Source organism: Aythya marila (genome assembly GCF_965140915.1).
Source record: "Aythya marila genome assembly, chromosome: 1".
Lineage (NCBI taxonomy): Eukaryota > Metazoa > Chordata > Aves > Anseriformes > Anatidae > Aythya > Aythya marila.
In genome coordinates this window covers 63,644,634-63,665,829 of record NC_139042.1, presented here as the reverse complement: position 1 = coordinate 63,665,829, position 21,196 = coordinate 63,644,634, and the positions used below count along the sequence as shown (strand labels likewise).

General features: G+C 45.0%; 1 protein-coding gene across 1 annotated transcript in view; it reads left to right on the top strand.

Moving 5' to 3' along the window:
- SH3RF3 (SH3 domain containing ring finger 3) overlaps positions 1 to 21,196 on the top strand; it is a 231,352-nt gene that overhangs the window by 127,340 nt on the left and 82,816 nt on the right. Inside the window, exon 2 of the mRNA XM_082784635.1 lies at positions 20,427 to 20,702. Coding sequence (XP_082640761.1) covers positions 20,427 to 20,702 — 276 coding nt within the window. The remainder of the gene's footprint in view (positions 1 to 20,426; positions 20,703 to 21,196) is intronic.

Below are 21,196 nucleotides of genomic sequence, written 5' to 3'. Positions count from 1 at the left end.
ATATTTATTTTTCAGGAGTGAATATCATTATTGTGTTGGGCCAGCCAAAGAATTATGCTCCTTTTGGACCCTTATAAAAAATGGGGGAACTTGTAGGTCCCCAATGTCCTTTTGGTCCCCTCAGGGAGCTGCATTAAATCAGAGAGGAGATACTGCAGGAAGGTAAAGTCTTTTCTGCCTCGCCAAGGGGTCAGTACAGCTTAATTAACTCAAGTTTCTCATTTCTCAAACCAAGGAGGATCCAGCTGTCTAACGCCCTCCCCGCTGCAGATGTCCCATGTGTCATGCACACAGAATTTATGTCAACATTTGCCATCCCATTGAGTGTCCCCATCCTTTCCCTGGTTGATGGGCAGTTGTTATTTGCTGCCTCGCTTTATCCCGTCGTTCCCATCCACACTAATAACGTGGGGGCGGGGGAGCTTTCAGTTTTGCATAAACCTTGTGCTGACCTTCCTCGGCGAATTGCACCATCCAGGAGAGGCTCGTTGCAGGAGATGTCATCCTACCATGAAGATGTATGTTGAGGAAGGGGGAACAGGATGTGAATCATTTTGGAATTCGCACTGCACAGAATCTTTTTTTTTTCTTCTCATTTGTAAGTGACTTTTTTTTTTTTTTTTTTTTTTTCCAATGGTATTTTGCTGGAATACTTTTTGCAGAGCAGAAGACTGGAACTCTTCAAAGCCGCAGTGCCAAGCATCTCCTCTCCCTCCTATTTCAAAATAAATCATTCTCCTGGTGGTAATGAGTAATACAGAAAAATGCAGGCAGCGAGGATTTTGCCAGGGAGAGAGAGATTTGCAGTGCTGTGCTTTGGCTTCTATGCAAACTTCTATTTAATGACACTGCCACAGAAGGAGTATTATATTATCTGTCCCACTGCTCAAGCCTTCAGTCTCGGCATTGTATAAGCACACTACTTTTTTTTTTTTTTTTTTTACATTTATACGCAGCAAGCGATTCCAGAAAAATTCCTGTTCCAGCTACGAAACTCAGCAGACCCCAACTGTGTCATTACCTCACTGCGTTGGGGCAAATCCTGCTTCTGCAGCTGCGAAGGACCTCCGCCAGCTGCCCTGCTAGGGTCCAGCTGCCCCCAGGAATGTATAGCCTCAGCCCCATATCCTGCCACTGTGCTCCCTCTCGTGCCAAAATCAGGCTCATGGGGGTGGCAGCAGGGCTGTGGCGACTCTTGGGCATCTCTGAAAGCCCCAGAGGGAAGAGGAGCCCCTGTGCCATGGGGGCATGGCCGGTCCTCTCCTCCCAGAGGGAACCAAATGCCATGGTGCAACCCAGACAGATCCTACCCAAAGCAGTTTGCTGATCTCTAATGCTTTTTAAATTTCTTTTCCTGCTAATTTTTTCCTGTTTTCAGAGGGAAAGTTAGGAGATTCCTTTTTTTCTGTTTGGTTAGCCAGGATGTTTTTGACATTCAAAGATAGCATAAAGGGTTTTTTGCCTTTGAAGTAGCTGCTTCAATGAAATAAATCTTACTTTGCTGCCTGAATAAAAAGTTTCTGAAGATTTCTCTGCCTTCCAGGAGCTGCTTGAAAATGCCAGCCTTCATCTGGATAAAATACTTTGAGCTAGTCATCTCCATAATTAATCCTGGGCTGAGGGACCCTGTCCCACCTGGATGTCCCACCAGGATGCCGTGAGCTGAGGGCCAGAAGAGATAGTTCAACTGCGCTCCCAGTTTCTTACCAGCATAATAACCAAGATTTACTTTGAGGATGCAGAAGCTGGAAGCAGGAGATGCTGTCGGCTAGGGTCGCCCTCTTGGCACGCCGTGAATGGCCACGTAACAGCCATTCATCCACAGAGGTCAACGCAAACCTGGGCTGAGTTCTGGCCAGGAGCGGGGACGGATTTGCTCGTCTCCTGTTACCGGCCGCCGGAGCTGCCTAATCCCTTCAGCTGAAAGCTGACCTGCGACAGATGCCGCTTGAGCAGTTTCCAAGAGCCAAAGACGTCCAGACGTGGTATATTCGACACATAGGGCCGTTTTCTCAGCTGGCGTAAGTTGCCACAACGCTGTTGACATCATCAGCATTACACCGATTAGCGCCATAAATAGGATCAGGCCATAATTTCTGAATTTGCTATGGCTCGCGTTTCGCATGACAGGGAGGCAGAATTTTGAGTCAAGAGGCCTTTTGTTAGCATGTTCCCGAATATCTGAGCATCTGATGTGCCAAAAGCAAAATGCCTCTTGGTTCTCATTTCCTTTGGGCTGCCTTTTCACCAGGGGCTTAGGTTTGATTTATGCTGTGGTCAGTGGATAATGAGGCCTGACTGCCTGAGGATTTGAGGGTATCTTTACCTTTGGAGACAGTTGCCGCCCATTTGTTGGTCAGGCATCTATCTGTTGGCTGCTGGACCAACTGGCATAGCTGTAGGATGCTTTCTGGGGGCACCTTACTGTGAGCGACCAAGAAAAGGCAGTGGCCTAAGTGGCCTCTCCAGCCCACTCTCTCTCGTGTGTATTCATATTTTTCCTGTCATTGTGTTTTTAGGCTTTTTAGTAGGATGTGAATGCACCTAAATACTGTAATATATGAAGACAGGGTCATTAAAAGAGAGTCTGGCAGAAGGAGAGGCAGCTTGATGCATGAAGAAAGTGCTATTTGTATTAATGGTTTTCCAATTTAGCAAAAAGCAATCACAGTTTTACTCAGTTTTTCAAAGACTTCATTTGGGGTTTGGGGCTCATCCTGCCTGTAGGAGAGCTGGAAGACACGTCTTGCTTTTGCTTCTTGGCATTTCAGCAGCATTTTCTGGCATGTCTAGGATTTATGATTGGTTTGATGAAGTTGAAGCTGGCATAGCTTTTCTGTTGGCAGAGCATTTGAGCACACAGGTTTATACAGCTCTGAAGAACGACATCAGACTGAAGCAGAGCTTGATTTAAAGATAATCTGGGGAAGGTGGAGAGCTGTGAGAGAAGAGAGAAAAATACATATAAAATAAATACTAGTGCTAGATTAGTTGCCTTCTTTGCTTCGCTCCTTTTTCACACTCTTGAGTCTCTGGCATCCCTTCAATAGAAGGCAGGAACTCTACATCAAAGCAAATGTTTTCTCTATCATTTCTGACACTATTGGAGGTTTCCGTAGACAGGCTGCCAAATCAGGTAGGCTGTACCATCCCTTCTCCCCCGTGCTGCTGACTTTGGAGTCACTGCTAGCACAGTGGCAGCCTGGGCTTTAGAGGCAATGCAGGGCTGAAATGTGAGGGCAGAGTGGGAGGGAGCAGGAATTCACACATCAGGCTCACGTTTACCTCCCCCTGATGCCACTGTCCAGACCGTCAGTGGAAACTGGAACAATGCCACGGCATTATTTCCAGTGTAAACGGGAGCTGTCTAATTGTTAGCCGTGTCCCTCAGCTCGTGGTCAACTGGCTTTTATCTGTGAGTAACACCACGCTCAACCATGGCCTCTCCTCAATGAAGCTTTATTCACGCGCTTTCTTGGTCACTGCAGGGAGAGTTTTCTGGTTTTCTGTGATTCACAGCGAGTGAACTTTATCTTTTTATTCATAAAATTCCCAACTGATCAGACATTAATGCCTCATTCCTGCCACTAGCCTCCCCAGGAGGCTCGTGTGCCAAAAAAAGACTTGGAGCTGGCTGACAAGCCATTTCCTCATTTGCAGTCACTCCAGATTTACTCAGCTACCAGCCACCCCCACAATGAGCATTGTTCCTGTTGGAATGGGAGCAGGATTATCTGTGGGTTTTTGTGTTGCTTTTTTTTTTTTTTTTTTTTTTTTTTTCTCTTCTGTGTTATGGGTTTAAGCCTGCCAGGTGTTGAACCTTAATTTCTGCAGAAGCTGTCAATGAATTCTGACTTTTGTGGCATGACTGCACGATGATGTGACACGGGGCTCTCCTACACGCTGGAAGAGTTAACCCCTTTTGAACCTTAACCTGCAGCAGATGCCTGTGGCCCATGACTAAGGTTTATTACTACTCTGGTATACCAAGGAAAGGATGCAGAATGCATTAGGCAAGACCTAAAAGATGTAGACAGTAAAGTCCCAGGTAGTGATCAAGAACACTTTGCTCCTCAGATATCTAAATCTCCCTCTGCACTTCAGTGTTTGGCCTCAGGATTCCCAAGGTCCACAGGTGCAGGAACATGCAGTGTGCCACTGATACCAGATACGTAGCACCAACAGATGTGCCGCTCTGGTGCAGGACGAGGCAAAATCAGCCCTTCTCTTCCCAAGTCTTGGGAGGGATCCACTCCTCAGATGTGCTCAGAGCTCACAGATCTGAAAGGGAGCCACCCTCTCTATTATATAGAGGCCCAGGGAAAGAAGGATGCCAGAATCCTTAAAAGCAGCATAACAATTATATACCCATAGGTACTATTTTTGAAAGACCCGATCTGCTCTCCTGGTGGTTAGAAGACATCTACAAAAGCTTGCAGATGCCTCCTGTTGAGACACAGTCAACTAGACTGCAAGGTTATTAGGGTCAAAAGAAGGTCCACATAGGTCGCAGAAGCAATATGCCCATTTTAAGGATGCTCTTGCCTGAAATGCATAGCCAACATGACCTAACAGTGCTACTGGTACTTCCCATTGCCTTCACACTGTTTTATGGAGTTTTGTGATCGTGCATTTTGTTTAAATGAAATTTTCTAAGCATTGTGTCTGCGAATAAAAGCCTTAAGATGCACACCCTAAAGAGCTGATTGCCAAAAGGCAAACAAAAATAACTTGCGTAATTATTTTTTAAATCTTGAGTTTTTTTTCAGCCTGCATCATGTTTTTTTAATTGCTTGGGGTTTGCGATGCTGCAAGCACTGAAAAAAAAAACAAAACAAAAAAAAAACTTGCAGAGCTGATTAAAGTAACCTTGAGTTATGCACTAGGTTTGATAGTAGGGACATAGACCCTGCGTCTTTATGCATCTGAAGGTCCAGCTCCTACCCGCTGTGTTGTGCACTGGCCTGTTTCAGTACAGCCTGTAATACAGACGTGCAGGAAAAAACCTGCACAGTTCTGATCTCTGGCAGAATTACCCAAAGGAAGAGCTTGGTGTAGTGATCTGAGCGAGGCTGCATAGTGTCAGTCATTTGAGCAATTGGCCCCTGGTCTTATCCTTAGCACATACTTAACACATCTTGCCAAATTATGCGGTTGCTTAGTAATGTGAACAAATATCCCCTGGAGATTCAATAACCAAACTCATTATCACTTGTCATGTAGGCCAGCAACTGAATCCAGATCTCCAGGAGTGAATGACTGGTGTGTTAACCTAGTCTCCTACTGCTAAAATAGCAGAGTGAATATGTGCAAAGTCAGCTCCACGCAGTGGGTAAAAATATGCCCTAAGTAAAAACACAGAGAAGCGCTATTAAAAATGATTCTCATTACATAGATTCTATTATCCAAGATAAGAAGGGGGGAATTTAGCATTTGTTAAGGTTTCGGTTAAAGACATAAACAAGGACTTATTTTTTAATTAATATTTATTTTTGATCTTGCAAACTAAGCAATGTAGCTGGTTTAAGTGTTACAGAGGAAGGGGCTGTTGAGTGTGTCATCTTAGGAGGCCACTACATCACTTTGAAAACAAGGTCTCATTCCAGTGAGCCTACAGCACTCGCCACAACTTTGGGCAGAGGCACCTAAGCTTGCTCCAGGCAAGCTAATTTGCAGCACGATAACCACACCAGCAGGGCTCGTCACAACTGTGCTGACACCTCCCTAGGATCCAAGCTCGTATCCTGGTCAGAAACAACCCGTTTTGTGGGGACGTAACAGCTCCTCTGTGACTAGCGAGATGCCAGATCTGTAAAGATGGGATCTGAAATTTTTGCAAAGTGCTCTGTCTCCTGCTCATCAGCAGGTTCCTTCTGGTTCATCAGGAAAATGCAGAGAGTCAGCCAGTTTGCTTAACAATGATTTTGGCAGTGAATTCAATATTTGTAGATCTGCATACTGAATACATATGCTGTTGGCTATAAAGATACCACATTTTTCACTCATAAGCAATCCCAGCTGCATATATGGTTTGGAGACTTTTTTCCTTTTCTCTTTTTTTTTTTTTTTTTAATTTTTATTCTAGAGTAAATTTCAGACCAGCTGCTCAGCGTACAAATGCAAGTTGTTTTAATTCTTGTAGATAATGTATGCATATCAGGCACCGAGTGTGTGTGTGCTCTCATAATGACGGGAGTTCACAGGAGTTGCAGAGATTGATAATTTGGTCTGATCAAGGTCAGTACTGGCAAAGATGCAAGGGAACATCTTCAGCTGCTGTTGCCCTTTCATGTAATATCTGCTCTAGGGTAAAATAGGCTTGATGTCCTATAAGCAGCATCTCCTGTCACTTCCTCTGGACATCATTAACACAGAGTAATTGTATTCTAGATTTCAGTCTACAGGTCTATTGCATGACAGTTACAGCTTCTGGTCATTCTTACTTGGCTTTAAGCTCTTGAGGGGGTTTTGGGAAGTGCTTTGTTGCCTGTGGTGAATTAGAGCATGTGGAAAAAATGTCTGAGAACCTGAGGACTACATATCTATTGCAATGTTTCTTTTTGATCGCAGATGGCTAGACTCAGTGGTCCAGTCATCTCAAAAGGGTCTCTGTCCATCATTTCTTGACTTTTCTCAGACTTGCCCAGATTCTGGATTTGCTCATGCTTGGTTTATTCCAGCCTGTACTGTTAGGCAATTACAGTTGAGTTATTGTTGTGCTGTAATGGACTGATGCATAATTTCTGAGCACAGGCATAATCCTTCAAATTCTGACTCCATTCAAACCAGGATGTGGACAATTGTGTCATGAATTGTGGTGAAAAGGTGGTGAAAAGAAAGCACTGGCATAGCATGGAAATTAAATTCCCTTTCTTTGAAATTCAGCGGAGAAATTCCCATCTGCTCAAGTGAAGGATCCAGTGCTCATTCTTAGACTTGGAGCTATCTATCACTTACTGTCATACTGAAGGTTTTAGGGTAGGGCTGTGCCTACATAGCCCCTCCAGGGAATGCAGATGAAAAAGGAGGCAAGACACCTGCAAACAGTTGCGACAACTTTGAGCTTCCGTGGGTTAAGTATGGAGTTAAGTATTGCTCTGAAAAAATATAAATGCACTCTGAAAAAGACTACATCCTGCATTACCATTCCCGAATACGCTGTCCTGAAATGGTCACCTACGCTTCCCACACAGAGAAAATAGTTAGGGGAGGCTGGGATCCTGAAGGGTCAGCCTGGTGAAGGAGGTGAAAGGTGAAGGAGGTGTCCTGAATTAGCTGCTAGGCGAGTGGTGATGGCAGAAGCATGTCTTTCTTCTCCCCCTCTCAAATGGCCAAAGCATCTTCTTTGTTTTGAGAGATATGCCCTAATCCTTTCCTGAAGTTAGGTGTCTAATATCTGTCTTTGAAAGTCAAAATGCTCTTCAGTCTGATGATATGGCTAGAAGAGAAACCGATGCTCCTGTTTTATACAATATCCCAGCGATTAGAGCATTAGCCTGAGGTAGAGGCGCAGGAGTTCAATTCTATTCTGAAGGGATTCAGAAATATACAGAAGATGAATAAGGAATAAAAATGTATACACCAGCACAATTTTTGCTTTGTTGTTAAGTCTTTTTTATTTGCTAATATGCAGTGTATCTAATTGTAAGCCATTTCTTTATCAGCTGTGAAAACTATTCCAGTAAAAACAGTTCACTCCACCAAGTTAGACAGTCATCTTCTTAAGCCTGGAAAATAAATGCCCAGGCATCCCATTATTATTGCTTTGAATTATTTATAGCATGTAGCATTTTACAAGTCGTTCTAAAGGCAAATGCATCCCATATTTCAGATGTTACTAGGTGGTAAAAGATGCACGCAATGCAGTATAGGATCACTGTCGCGGAACTGCCCCCGGTGTCACTTGCCATGGAAGCTGACTGTGCCATCACAGCAGTGACAATCAGGAGTACCGTCATTACGGTCAGTGGGGGAGCTCTTGATTTATTTACATTCGTGTAAGCAAAGTCAGAAGCAGGCCTTGGAAAACATTAAGGTCATTGCATCAAGTTATGAGTAGCTGCAGCTTTCAAAATTAGTGTACGGCTTTGCGAGGCGAGGTTTATAAGCTGGCTTTATATTAATAGCAAAAAAATGTGAAGTATTTTCCCCTTTGAGGTTTTCAGCCCTATCTTTTCTTACAGGAAAACAGGGGCATTGACCTTGTTGTGCAGCTTTGCTGGTGTCAGATGCAGGTGCTGATGATACAGAAGTGTAACTGGGGCAAGAGTTCAGCGCTGCCTGCACCTGGGACAGCAAGGGGAAGGAAGCCGAGCCGCTGCCATGTGTGTGACCCATGCAGAAGGGTTAGTGAGCAGCACACCATATCCTACAGCACAGAGCTTGTGGGGTTGTGGCTTCCGAAATCTCTGGAGTTGAGCATGTCTGCAGGTTTGACCATGCTCTGTGGAAACACATCCCTAGATGATAGAGGAATATGTCAAATAATGTCAATAACATGCTAAGATGGATTGCAAAACTCAGACATATGATTGAGAGCGTAACAGGTCTTCTGATGCACTTTACCTTGGTGAACAGGCAATCCTAAAAACAAGTATTCAGGCTGTAGTGGCAGAGACCTTAACACTCAGACAGCAGTGCTGCTGCTTAATCACTTGTTTGCATCCTTGCAGATTATGGGGATTTTGTTCTAGCTGATTGTGTGTGTTGTTTTTTTTTTCTTTTCTTTTCTTTTTTTTTTTTCTTTTCTTGCACCTCATTAGCACCAGTGCTTAACATTGGGCAGCATACACTCCAGACTAGCCAGAAATTGAAACACTTCAGTCATTAATATCCGTGCCTGTGTCAGAGGGCTAGTGGCATCACGAGCCTTTTTTTTTTCCTTTCCTAAAGACATTCTTCACCCAAATCAATGACTGGTGATTATCCAGTCTAGATCAGGATTCTATTATGAGAGGTAGAGGATATTCTTTTGACTCCTGATGAAATGTATGTAGCCATAATAGCCATACAGAGGAGTGAAACGTAGCACAAGCATCCTGTGTGCATCACTTTAATTAGAAACCACGCAGAGTTCAAAATCCGCGGTGCTTCCAAACATGTGTAGCCTTCATTTTAATCATGCCTCAGAGTGCAGAAGGAAGTATCAATTACATTCAGTGTGAGAGAAACTTCTGGGAAGTAGGTGCAGGAAATTATTTTTTTTTTTTTGGCGGTGTTATTATTATTATTATGCACAGGGACAGCACTTTGAAAGCATTAACCTGAAAAGGCACCAAGGAGCCCCGTAGTATGTCAGCAGCAGTCAAAGCTCCAAAAGATCCTTGAGGCATAACTGTGACCCATATTCTGCAGATAATCAACTTTCCTCCCCCCTAAGGGGATTCGGGAGGATGACATAAAAGTGTGATTTGCATTCTGAAGCCTTGTATCTTCCTTGATGTTTTCCTTGTCTGCTCTGACTCCTGTTACTCCGTAACATCAAAACACACAGGGGTTTGTTGGAGGAGCTCAGCTGCTCCTAATGGGAGCCCTGCACGATGGGGGACCCTTCCTGCTGCAGAGGAGGCAACACCTGGAGGTGCTGGGGTGCGAGATGCCTTTTGGCCTCCTCTGCACAGTGAGGCCACGGTCCCACTGCCCAGTGCTTATCAAAGCAGGAGCTGATTAAAGTCCTTTTGGCTGTAAGCTGGCTCATGTGCGTGTGCGGGAAGGTGCCTGTCTGTGCTGTCAGCATGATTTGGGCTTGAAAGCAATTCCTAATCGTCTTTGTGCGGAGAGCGCGTGTCAGTGGATTGCAGCTAATGAATCATTTCTGGGCGAGGGACCTGGATGGGAGGACAAAGCTGGCAGGTGCTGCAGGGGCAAGGTGCAGGGGGGCAGGGAGCAGGCAGGAATCTCCCCAGAAAAGGTCCTTTTCGGGGGAAATAATAATAACCATGGTGTCCCTTTCAATAAACAAAGCTGCAACTCCGTGATTTAAAAAGCATGGGGTTTTTATACTTAATGGATACCAGATATTTTAATATTACTAACCACAGCAAACAGGGGGGGAAATAATCTCCCTTAAATTCCTGGCAAGGGGGTTGGCGCGTTCATTCCTTGGGACGACCTGAGCATGGTGGGACCCGATGTGCTCTCGCTTGAGAAGGTCCCTGACAGTGGAGGGATGAGGAGGCTGCTCACACAGATGTGGATGAGCTAACTCCTCTCCCGCTGACACCGAGCCAAGAATGTTTCAGCGTTAGCATCTCCTGATGCAGTTTCTTCTCACAAAGCCTGCCTCGGTGCAGAAGAAACCTCCGCGGTTTTAATGTAAGCGTGAAAAAAAAAGAGCTGTAGCGGGTTTTGTGTAACAGGATTTGTGTGGGCTGTGGGTAAGGGTACGCTATTGATAAATAAGATTCAGTTGTAAATATTCTCTGGTGACATGGGAATTTATCCACCTATTGAAGTGTACAACCGAGCTACCAAGGAAACATGTTCTTTAGCTCCACTGTGTATGCAGCCAGTGGCGCATTCATCAAATGCCCTGTCAAGCCAGTGAAGGCCCTGTTCAGGTAATACAGTATTTATGAAACTGTTAATACCACTTCAGAAAGTCCTCACAGAGCATGTATTTTAAAGCTGCCTTGCTAAAACTTGGGGTAAGAGGAAAGCAAGAGGATGTATTTTCATCTTTGTAGTGCAGGACTCCACTCTGTGGTCACATGCAATGAGGAAAATACAGCAGAAATAGTTCGGTCCCGGGCACCACACCTGTTTATCATAAACCAGCCTCAGGCTTTCAATAGGAATTTCTGTTCCTTCCCTTCATCTGAAGTAAGAGTTAAAGCTGCTTTCCCATTTTTTCATCTCATTGCCATATTGTCATATTAGAGGGTTTTTGTGGCCATTTGTCTTCCCCAGCCTCTCCCTTATGTATGCCCTGGTAGCCCTGCCGTGGCCCTGCTTGCTGCCCTGTTCACCATCCCAGGTCCCCCCTTCAGACCTTGTAATACTGACACCCTCGGAAACTTCTCAGACCCTACCATGGCTCCTGATCAACCCTGTTTTACCTTAGATTTAAAAAAAAAAAAAAATTGTTTTTAAGCTTTTAGGGTTTGTTTTGCATTCTGCTGCCAGCAGACTCCCCTGAGCTGTCACAGGCTGTTTGGGTGCTGGAGCCTGTGAGCCGAGGCTGATGAAGTGGCTTGCGTCATTTCAGCCGCTGATTTTCTTGATTTTTGGTGATTGAAATGATAGCAGAAGCTTTTTGCGCCATCCTCAAGTTAACGCGGAGCGGGGGAGGCAGAGAGGAGAAAGATTTTCCTGGTGTGCATGTATTTATGTTAGAAAACCTGAGGCCCGCTGCCGACCCGCAGCAGGCCCGGTGAGATTTGCCGGAGTGGGGCTCCCTCTGTTGAGCTCTGGGAGCTTCGCCAGATGGAAAATGCCTTCCTTTGCACCACAGCTGCCTGCTCCTGTCTGGGGCAGATCCATCTCCAGGCCTTTCCCTACCCTTTTCCCTTTCCAGTGGTCCTGCCAAAGCAGGGTGTCCCAGCCTGGTGTCCCTCAAGAGGGAATCCAGCTCCAAAGAGCTGCAGCAGAGCTGGACCATGAAGTCCTCTCCGGGGCGGAGGTGGGAGAGGGTTGCTGCCGAGGAAACGGTTGAGTCACAAGGCAGGGAGCCAAGAAGAAAGACGTGGAAAGGCTGGAAAGCAAGCCGAAGGTATCGGGCTGGGTGGCAAAGTTACAAAGGCACCACTGGAAAATGTAAGCTGTCCCGTGCTTTGTCAGCTTCCACCAGGAAAGATCAAATAAAGCAGTTGCAGCAGAGTTGCGTGCTATGGGCTTTCAGGCAACGCTTTTAGAGTTTTCTCCACAATGTTGTTTTTTTTTTTTTTTCTTGCAGTGACCTACGGCATAAAGAATTGTGTAAAATTCCAAGGCAGTAAATGCTGCCGTTGTGGAGGTGAAGGAGCCTGAAAAAACATAATGACTCTCAAAACTTCACGGCAGCCTGACTCTTAACTCCTTTCATTTACCAAAAGAAACCAGCCAGGGCCGGGCTCTGGCAGGCAGCTGGGAAAACCAGCTTGTGGTCCTGCCTGAAGCGGTGTCATCTGGGGAGTGATCAGCGTGAGATTTCGTGTTTGTTTAAAGGATTTAAGGCACACCTTGAATGGAGAACACGAGCAGCCTTAAATATGGAGCTGCCGTAGTGCCTTGAATAGACAGTTTTGGTTTGCGTTTTGCTGTAGCCTCAGGGGAGCTTCGCCTTGGTTTATAGCATCTCTGCTCTAAGGCACAAATATACAATGTACATAGACATATCCAATTTTGCTGTCTTTTCTCTTTGACCTGTGCAAGCACCACACTGCAATGAGGTTGCCTGTTAAGTCACAGCAGCAGATTTCTTTCTGGTGTTTGCTTCCCCCTGCGTTAACCCACTGCCAGTTGCTGTGTTCCTCCCCAAGGACAAGTGTGGTGGCCAGGTCCTGGGGGAGGCAGTCAGCCCCGCTGCTGCCAGTCTCAGGGTCACACTTCATGCTTGGTCTGTGTCCTCCCAGCTGTCATCCAGGCTTGCTCAGACCAGCTTCTGCTCTGAAATGCCAGCATGTAGCATGTTACACCAGGACTCGGGCACAGGGTGATAGGTAAGACATAGGATCCAGTGACAGATTTCTGCCTGAAAGGTAAAAGCAGTCTCTCAGACTGTACCTAGGCTTTGCAGAGGCTATCACCAGCATGTGAAAAATCACAAAATATTTGGTATCGGTAGAGGCTGCCAGCCATTCAGCTTTGTTTCAGAGGAGATTACACGTAAGATAAAGCTCTATACTGCGTTGGAATTTTCTATACATCCATGCTGCTTCATCAAGATTAACTGGATTAAAGTGATTTAACCAAAAACAGAATCGGACCTACAATGCCAGCACTGTGTTGACAGTACAACTTCTTAAGGAACACAGAATCTGGAAAGTTTCAGGTTTTGCAGAGCATGAGAGACTTTGTTCTGACATGGTTAAACAGCTGGCTGATGTTACCCACAGATCCTCTAAGTAGCAATAGCTGTGAATGCACTGCTAGAAATCTAACCTGACCCTTGTAATCACATGGTGTTTAACAGAAGTGCACGTAGTTTGAAAAGACTTCACTTTAAACAATGCGTTACTAGGCAAAAGAGATCTTTGGATGTGTAAATATTGATAGATACTGAGTGATTGGCTGAAATAGTGTGAGATGTGCAGGACGTGTGAAGTTATTCTAGCTGTGCTTATGAAATCAGATGAGCTCAGCACAGGACATTCTTGCAGGCAAGTTTTTAAACTTCCTGAGAGATGGTGTTGCATCATAAAAACCCAGCTCTTATTTTGGTAAAGCAGAGGATCCTAAATGTACCTATTCGACAAGCTGTGCAACGGAAAGCCTGCTGTTTCTTTCACAGTTGTGCTGCAGGCATTGACTGTGTTTGCCAAGGAAAAGTCTGAAAGATTTTTGACTCTTGGTGTATACCAAGGTGGACCTTATAAGGTAAAATGCAAGTTGGGCCAGCTTGCTGTATAAACTACAAAACAACCTAGAACATGTTTTTTTTCTTTTTCTGAGAAACATTTCACCTCCTGCTCTAGGTAGGAGCTGTGCCTAGTGCTCAAGTTTATGTTGTCTGTGTGTGTCCTCAGATGTCACAGGGACTGCAGTGCTCTGCAGCATCATCAGCCAGGATCAGGGCCTAATGGCTTATGACTAAGTCCTTGGTTAAAGGAAACAGTAGGGCTTTAATTAAGAAGTTTTATTTGTATCTTGATTTATTAATAATAATCACAGTAAATATGCATGACGCTGCACAGGGTATAAAAAGGATTACACTCAGCTTTCATTCTTCATGCTGCTGCTTTTATTGTCAGCTTAACTACTTTTTGTCACAAAGATGATTTTTTAAGGGTTGAACCTTCAAATTGTGGTTTTCAGGCTCTTACCAATGGTTCACACTGAGCTGACATTGCTGGCCTTCCTCTTTGCTACTTTGTGCAATATTAGATTCTCTTTGATTAATTTTCCTATTACTAACGTTGTGTGAAAGTAAGTGAGGCTGTGTCACGGACACGCTCTGTCAAGTCAGGTGACCCGGGGGCAATGGCCTTATGTAAGATAAACCATCTCATACAAAACATTTTAAGAGTCTTTGCTGTGAGACATAATGATGGTTTGTGATCAGTCATCCTGAAGGCTCCTCCAGAAGCCACTTAAAACTGTGTGGGTCACAGATCTTATGGTGGTAACATTAGGTATACCTGCATTAGCTGAAGTCTGCCCTACCCCCCTTAGTTTCTTCATTTGATTGCATTTTTTTTTGCTTTCTGCCCTGTTTACAGAATCACAGAACCACAGTCACAAGACGGCTGAGGCTGTCAGGGCCCTCTGGAGGCCACCAGGCCCCAGCCCTGCTCCAGCAGGGCCACCCAGCACAGGCTGCCCAGGCCCATCTCCAGGCGGCTTTGGAAGGCCTCCAAGGAGGAGACCCCACAGCCTCCCTGGGCAGCCTGTGCCAGGGATCCTGGGTGCCTTTTTGTGTCCATTGCTTCTTGTTCTGGCACTGGGCAGCTCTGACAAGAGCCTGGCTCCATCCTCTGCACCCTCTCTTTAGGTATTTTATAGATGTTGATATCTAAAATCTGTGAAGGCAGGGGCGGAGTTGCATGTGCCACAAATTGTCATGTTGTCCATGGAACAGCTGCAGAGGTTGCAAGTGAGCTTGGACAAGCCCATTAATGCTTCCCATGCCTTTCACTCCCCCTGCTTCTCCTCCCATGACTTCCCTGCCTCATTTTCTGTATCCAAAAAGGGGATAAAAGTTCTTGTCATGTTCTGGTGCTCCCCATTTGCACAAGCAGCAGAAGGGATCAGTGCCCTGTCCAGTCTATGAGCAAGACCTTTGCCTGAATGATACGTGGTTTCTGTGGTTAAGGGCAATGGTCAGGGATTTAGGAGATTTAGTTCAGTCCTGGACTTGGCCACAAAGTCCCCATCTGTCTGTAGGCTACTGAGATGTGTTACTCTTGAAAGATGCAGTGACTGTAGGTAGCACAGAGAGGATGGGTCTGTGGGGTTGATGGCAAGGAGCAAGGTGACAGTGCTTGGTCCCTGCTGCCCCACTGCCTTGTCCTTTGCCCAGCCTGGCAGGCAAAGCTGCCACCACCACTGTGACCAAACTGTTGTATTTAGTGCTGACTGCTCTGAACTCTCCACCACAGTCCCTGTCCTCTCTACCACAGCTGAGGTGATTTTCTCTGCACGGCAGGAGACCAAGTGCTGAAGTGGTCACCCAACCTCCTCATGGGGAGCCTCCAACCCGTCAGAAGCCAGAAACACTGTCCCATGCGTCACCACCGAACCTCTGTGTCGACTGGGATTTGTGTGATGCTTAAGAGTAAATGAGGCAAAAAATTAACAATGTGTATTTTAATTATTATTTATGCCTTATGCTGGTGGTTTGTGTTTAATTATAGATTACCACTCAGATGCACGTGCTTTTCATGACTTTTTTTCCTTTCTGTCTCTTTTCTTCTGCATAGGCCTTTGATTTGTTTTGAAGTTTGCACTCGGTGATACTTCCTGAAAGTGATAAATTCACATTCATTCACTCGAAGGAACAGACTCTTCATAAATGTATTTAGAGGGCAGGGGATATGGAGATATGTAGAAACTTGAAGAACTGCACCAAGTAACATATGAGTGTATTTTGCTAAAATGGCTAAGAAGCACAGTCTAAAAAAATGTTCTGCCCGTGGTAGTACTGCTAGCAGGCTGCTACAGCAACGTGTTTTGGGGCTGTTTGGTTTCATCTACTCCTGCTTTACCACTGGCTTTGGCTATGACTGAGACCCACAGAGAGACAGCAGAGGGGCATAATAGAGGGGATAGCAGAGGGGATAATGCAATGTACTGGTGCTGAGCGTTGGTCTTGTACTTTCCTGTTGTGTGTTTGTGAGCAAGCAAATCTGCCCAGCCTCTCTGATGATTTTGTACATGGGGTCTTGATGCTGTCTTTGGTGTACGCCATGCCTAATTGAGGCTTGGAGCTCATGTTGCTTTCAAGCATGTTGAGAAAACCTCTCTTTTCTGTAACTTTTGACAACTCAAGACCTTCTCTACCTAGAGCAGCTCACACTCTACAAAGCTTTCTACTGGGAGAATTTATTGGAAACAAGTGTGTTTGTGGGTTTTTTTCTCCCTTCCTTTTGTTCTTCGGGATATGTAATGAAAAATTCTCCAGCGTTGCCACTTAATTGCTTCATGGCTGTTGTTTGTCAATTTGCCAGCAGGTTTCTGCTTAACTGCTGCCATTTGACATTGCTGAAACACAAATGCGGAATGATTGAGTTGCCAACATATCATTAAGTCTTCTGCGAGGGGGGTTTTCAGCATATTAACGCTTCAGGCTTTTACGTCAGTATTGATTGCTGAAAGAGAAAAGAAACCTTTGGCAGAATTCAGCACTGTGCCAACGAGCATTTTCTGGCAGGGGAATAGAAACTGGCCCTTGCCATTGACTGTGACTTCATCCCTTCCTTCCTTCCTTCCTTTCTTTCTTGCGTTCTTCATTTCTATACACACCCACACGGAGTATTGAAATTTAATAGGCATCCTAGCTGAATTCCAGTTAGCCTAACCATAAGCCAAGGGGGGCAAATCGATTTCTTAGCATGCAGTCAGAGAAGGAGGCCATTTGATTTGGGAGCCACCGGCTTCCAAACAATCACAGGATCATGCAAAGATTTCTAGGAATGACCCAGCACTTGACAGGGAGTGATGTTTCAACTACTGAAGAGCAGCAGCAGTCATTTTTCGTCTGTTTCTGAAATGTGCTTAATGATCCCTCCTTTCAGGTGAGGAGGCACTTTCTGAATCCAGTCTGCCAGGCACATATGGATTAACCAAAAGCAGGAATGATAATAGCGAAACACCCCAAAATTGCTGCTAAGGGATCAGAATTCATTGGAACAAAATAAAATATTCATTGACTGAAAGTCCTCTGAAATCAGGACCTTCGGGCCAGAAAAATATCACTGAGAAAGCTTCAAGGGTTTATTTTGTTTTTCTTCAGTAATTGCAATGTTGAATTCCTCTCCGAGATTGATTGGTGCATGCACTTAGAGCTTTAGAAAGGGAAAAGCAGCTTTATTTGAAAACATTTAGAGGACTGTTATTTTCACCTCTGCCTGGGCAGAGGTAAACACAAGCTTTACCCGGGGTGTGTAAATCAAAATGAGTACTTGTGACCTTACAGAAAGACTGGGAAAAGTCTCAATTATAGCTATTTTTCAATGGGAGGGTGTCTTTTTCACTAACCAACATTTTTATTAAAAAAAAAAAAAAAAAAAAAAACTTTACAGGTTATTTTTTATTTTTTTAAAAACTGTGGCTCAGAATTAGAAAAGCTTTGGCTGATAATGGAAACATTTAATTTCAGAAGTACCTTCTCACTGGTAGCTGTAGTTTCAGTACCTTATATGTGCAGACCTCATCTGTGCAGGACAGTCCCCAGCCAGATGACATGGTCCATAACTAAGGCTATCGAAAAAAGAAAAAAACAGGAACACGAGCACCTAAACTGCAAATTCCCTGGGATGCCCCATTAGGGTTTCTAAAAAAAAACCACAAAGCCAGATTTCAAATCAACATTGTTGTGCTGCAGTTTGATTGCTTTCCTTAAAAGCCTTTTTTTTTTTTTTTTTTTTTTTTTTTTAATCGGGTTAAGGAATAAAAAAGCACCTGAATAACTTTCCAGCCAGCTCAATTAATTAGATAAAAAGCCCAGCACACGTTGTGTGAGGATTTCAGTGATGACATGCGAGTCCAAATAAAATCTGGTTTCTTTTTCTGTGCCTCTGGGGGCTGTGCATTTTTAACACAGCAGAAATGAGGCTTGGGAAGAGAAAGGGGTTAAAAAGTAAAGAAAGCGATTTGACCTTGGCTTGCTACAGAGATCTCCGTATAGGAAGGCCCCGTCTTGGGCAGGTGATCCGGAGCGTGCTTGCCAGGCTCGCGCCTGGATCAGCAGTGGTTCAGTGCACACCTGGCAGAAGGCTTGCTCCGTGCTTGATAAATTGTCTTCTCCCAGCATGAGTTAAGGCAATGAATCTTTTATTTCTAAATTACTACAAAGCTCCATAGTCTTTCTTTCAGCTTTTTTTTTTTTTTTTATATATAGTTTCAAATAGGTAATGCAGTCCATGCCTTGGCCTAAGCAGCTTGGTTGTATCATATGCCTAATTTTAAAATGCTGGGAAGAGAAGCAAAGCTTTGGTGTCAAGGGAAATAACCATCCTGGCAGAGAGAAAAAATATCAGTAGGATGCTGCCACTGATTTGGCAGAGACTGTTTGATGCATGTTTTGTTAGCTGGCTGTAGATTTTCTCTGTGTTTTTTTTTTTTCTTCTTTGCTTTTTGTAATGTTTGAAGGTGCTTCCGAAATATTGGTCTTTAAGTGGTTACCTTCATTCGTACACACCAAAAGCAAAAAGAATACAGAGGGAAATGAGAGGAACAATAAAGCAGAGACAGCTGGGGACATATCTGAGAGAACAAATCCTCATGCAGGCAGCACAAACAGTGCTCCCTATGGCTGCACCTACCTGACTGGCTCGGTGGCTGATACAGGCAAGAAGACCTGTTGCACACCTGTTCCCAAACCTGTACAACTATTTGATCCCTTCCTAATACAAAGAGTAATTTAATGCCCATGGATGAAGACCAAACACTTCCTTTTTGATCAGTGTGGTGCCTGCCCTGCACCTGGCACTGCAGACAGTGCGCTGCTGCTTCTGCTCCTCCGGCAGGATGGTGAGGATGTAGAGCACAAAAACTGCCCCACATCTGTTTAATTCTCCCACCAGAGCCCAATAATCTCTCTGCTTCCTGCTCTAATAAAGCTCTAAAGAATTTCTAGCATTGCATTTTCTGGTTGGGGTGGAGAAATGGAGTGTTTCTGCCATGCCATTGCACCTTCTCCTTCATGAAAGCATCGGATCGCTCTTGCTATGCATATGAGCATCATCCAGAAGTACAGGTGCAAGAAACACCCTGGGAATTACCAGCATGTTTTATTGAACATACCTGTTAGATTTTCGTTGTCCCTGTAGGACACCCTATTCACAGCCAGTGACCAGAGCAGGGGAGAGCAGAAAAGCATGTCATTTTTGGAACCACATCTCAGAATGAAAGACACTTGAGAAAGGCTGACTTTACAAAACCCCTTTGACGTTCCCTGCTGTACACGCTGCTACACATTTGTGCTGAGTCTGGCAAGCTGACTCTCAGATCGAGCTAAATAAAATAAGAGATGTCACAGGGTAATGCCGCTATGCACTTTTCCCCCACCAGCATGGGTCACTCTGCCAGTTGCAGAGCTACCTGTCCCCACCGCTCCTCCCTGCACCGTGACATTCAGCAGGAAGGGCAGCAAGTCCCCAGGGAGGGCAAGGCAAGGGCTGTGTAAGCTGGCAGTACCCCCAAAACAGCATCCGTGCAGTCACAACCAGGGTGAGACAATATTGCACCAGGCCAAAGTGACCCCTGGCACAAACTCTTCACAATGGGATAGTTTCCATTGGAATAGGTTTCTGTTTTCTGTAGCACCAAAGTATTTAATTTTTAGGCTTGTGCTGTCATTTTTTAAAAGTTTATTTCATTCTTTTAATGAGAGCAAGAGCCTCAGAGCTGTTTTTAGCTCTAAAAGAAAGATTTGATGCGTTCTGTCTATTCCACTTCTCCCCAGGGACATTAATTCATAAGCAACAATGACTATTATAACTGTTTACAGTAGCCCTCAGTGAACAGCAGGAGACTTGGGGATTTTGCAAGAAGTGAGGGTATTTGGTTTCAGAATCAGAAGCTGAACTCAAAGCTTCAAACTCCAAAGTGTTTGGAATCGCTCAAACAAACACCGCGAACAATTCTCGACTTGCCAACTTCCAAAACCGTGCGAGTCTTCAAGCTGGTTTGGTTTAGTTTGTCTTGCTGTGCCGCAGAAACCAAAGTAACCCTGAAGGTCAAAACGTCTGAAATGTTACCTCCAGGCATGCCAAGCTCTGCTTGTTTAATCACAAAATCCCGCTGCCAGAGCACGCTGTGCAGACAGACAGGAGGTGCTCGATGGTGTGAGAGGTGCTGTGGGTTTGAGCTGAGCTCCAGGAGGACTGCTGAGCCTCTGCTGCCACACTGCTGGCTCTGGTGTCTCACCTTCTCCGTCCTGCTACCACACACATTCTTGTTTTTCTGTAGGGTCTGGGGTCTGGAGCTGTGTAACAGTCAGCTGCAGCCATCAGGGTAGTTTGGTTGCAATCGGGTTGTGTCTGGCTCCGAGTGACTTTGAAAAGGAAACCGACTCTGGCTGGAGTTTTCTTAAAGCTGTCGTGTATTTTGTTTTTTTTTTTTTCCAGAGTGCTTCTCAGCTTCCCTACGGCAAAGCTCTCTATACGTATGAGGGGAAAGAGCCCGGCGACCTCAAGTTTAACAAAGGGGACATCATCATCCTGCGGAGGAAGGTGGATGAGAACTGGTACCACGGGGAGCTCAATGGCAACCACGGCTTCTTCCCCGCCAGCTACATCCAGTGCATCAAGCCCCTCCCGCAAGCTCCACCTCAGGGCAAAGCACTTTACGACTTTGAGATAAAGGATAAAGACCAGGACAAGGACTGCCTGACCTTCACCAAGGTAGGGGAACTGTGGTGTGTTTTTTTTTAACAGTTTGCTACTGCAGGGACTGAAGGGGCACTTATGGTGCTAGCAGCAAGGTGATGCTGGGAGCTGGCAGGGTGGATTTCCTTTGCCAAGCAGGATTCCCCCTCATGCCACGTGCTGAAGGACATCGACATCTCCAGACCTGCAAATCCTCCTCCCTACGGGGGCAGAACCCACTCTGCAGTGCCCCCAGCAAGCCCTGTGGTAGCATCCTCTGAAAATTGCTCCCATTTTGTCTGAAGGATGCACCACAGAGATAGCTTGGGCCAGGTAGCACACAATTAACACAAAACACAACAGGTAGAACGTAATACCCACTTTCTGAGATCATTTTTTCTGTCTAAAAGGCATATATTTCACCTGCATTAAAGTGTTATGCAGGAACTACCGAATTTCTGAAAAAAAAATCAGATGGAAATGTGTCCTTTAGTGTTCCTCATTGAATCAGATGCTTCAGTATTTTGTTT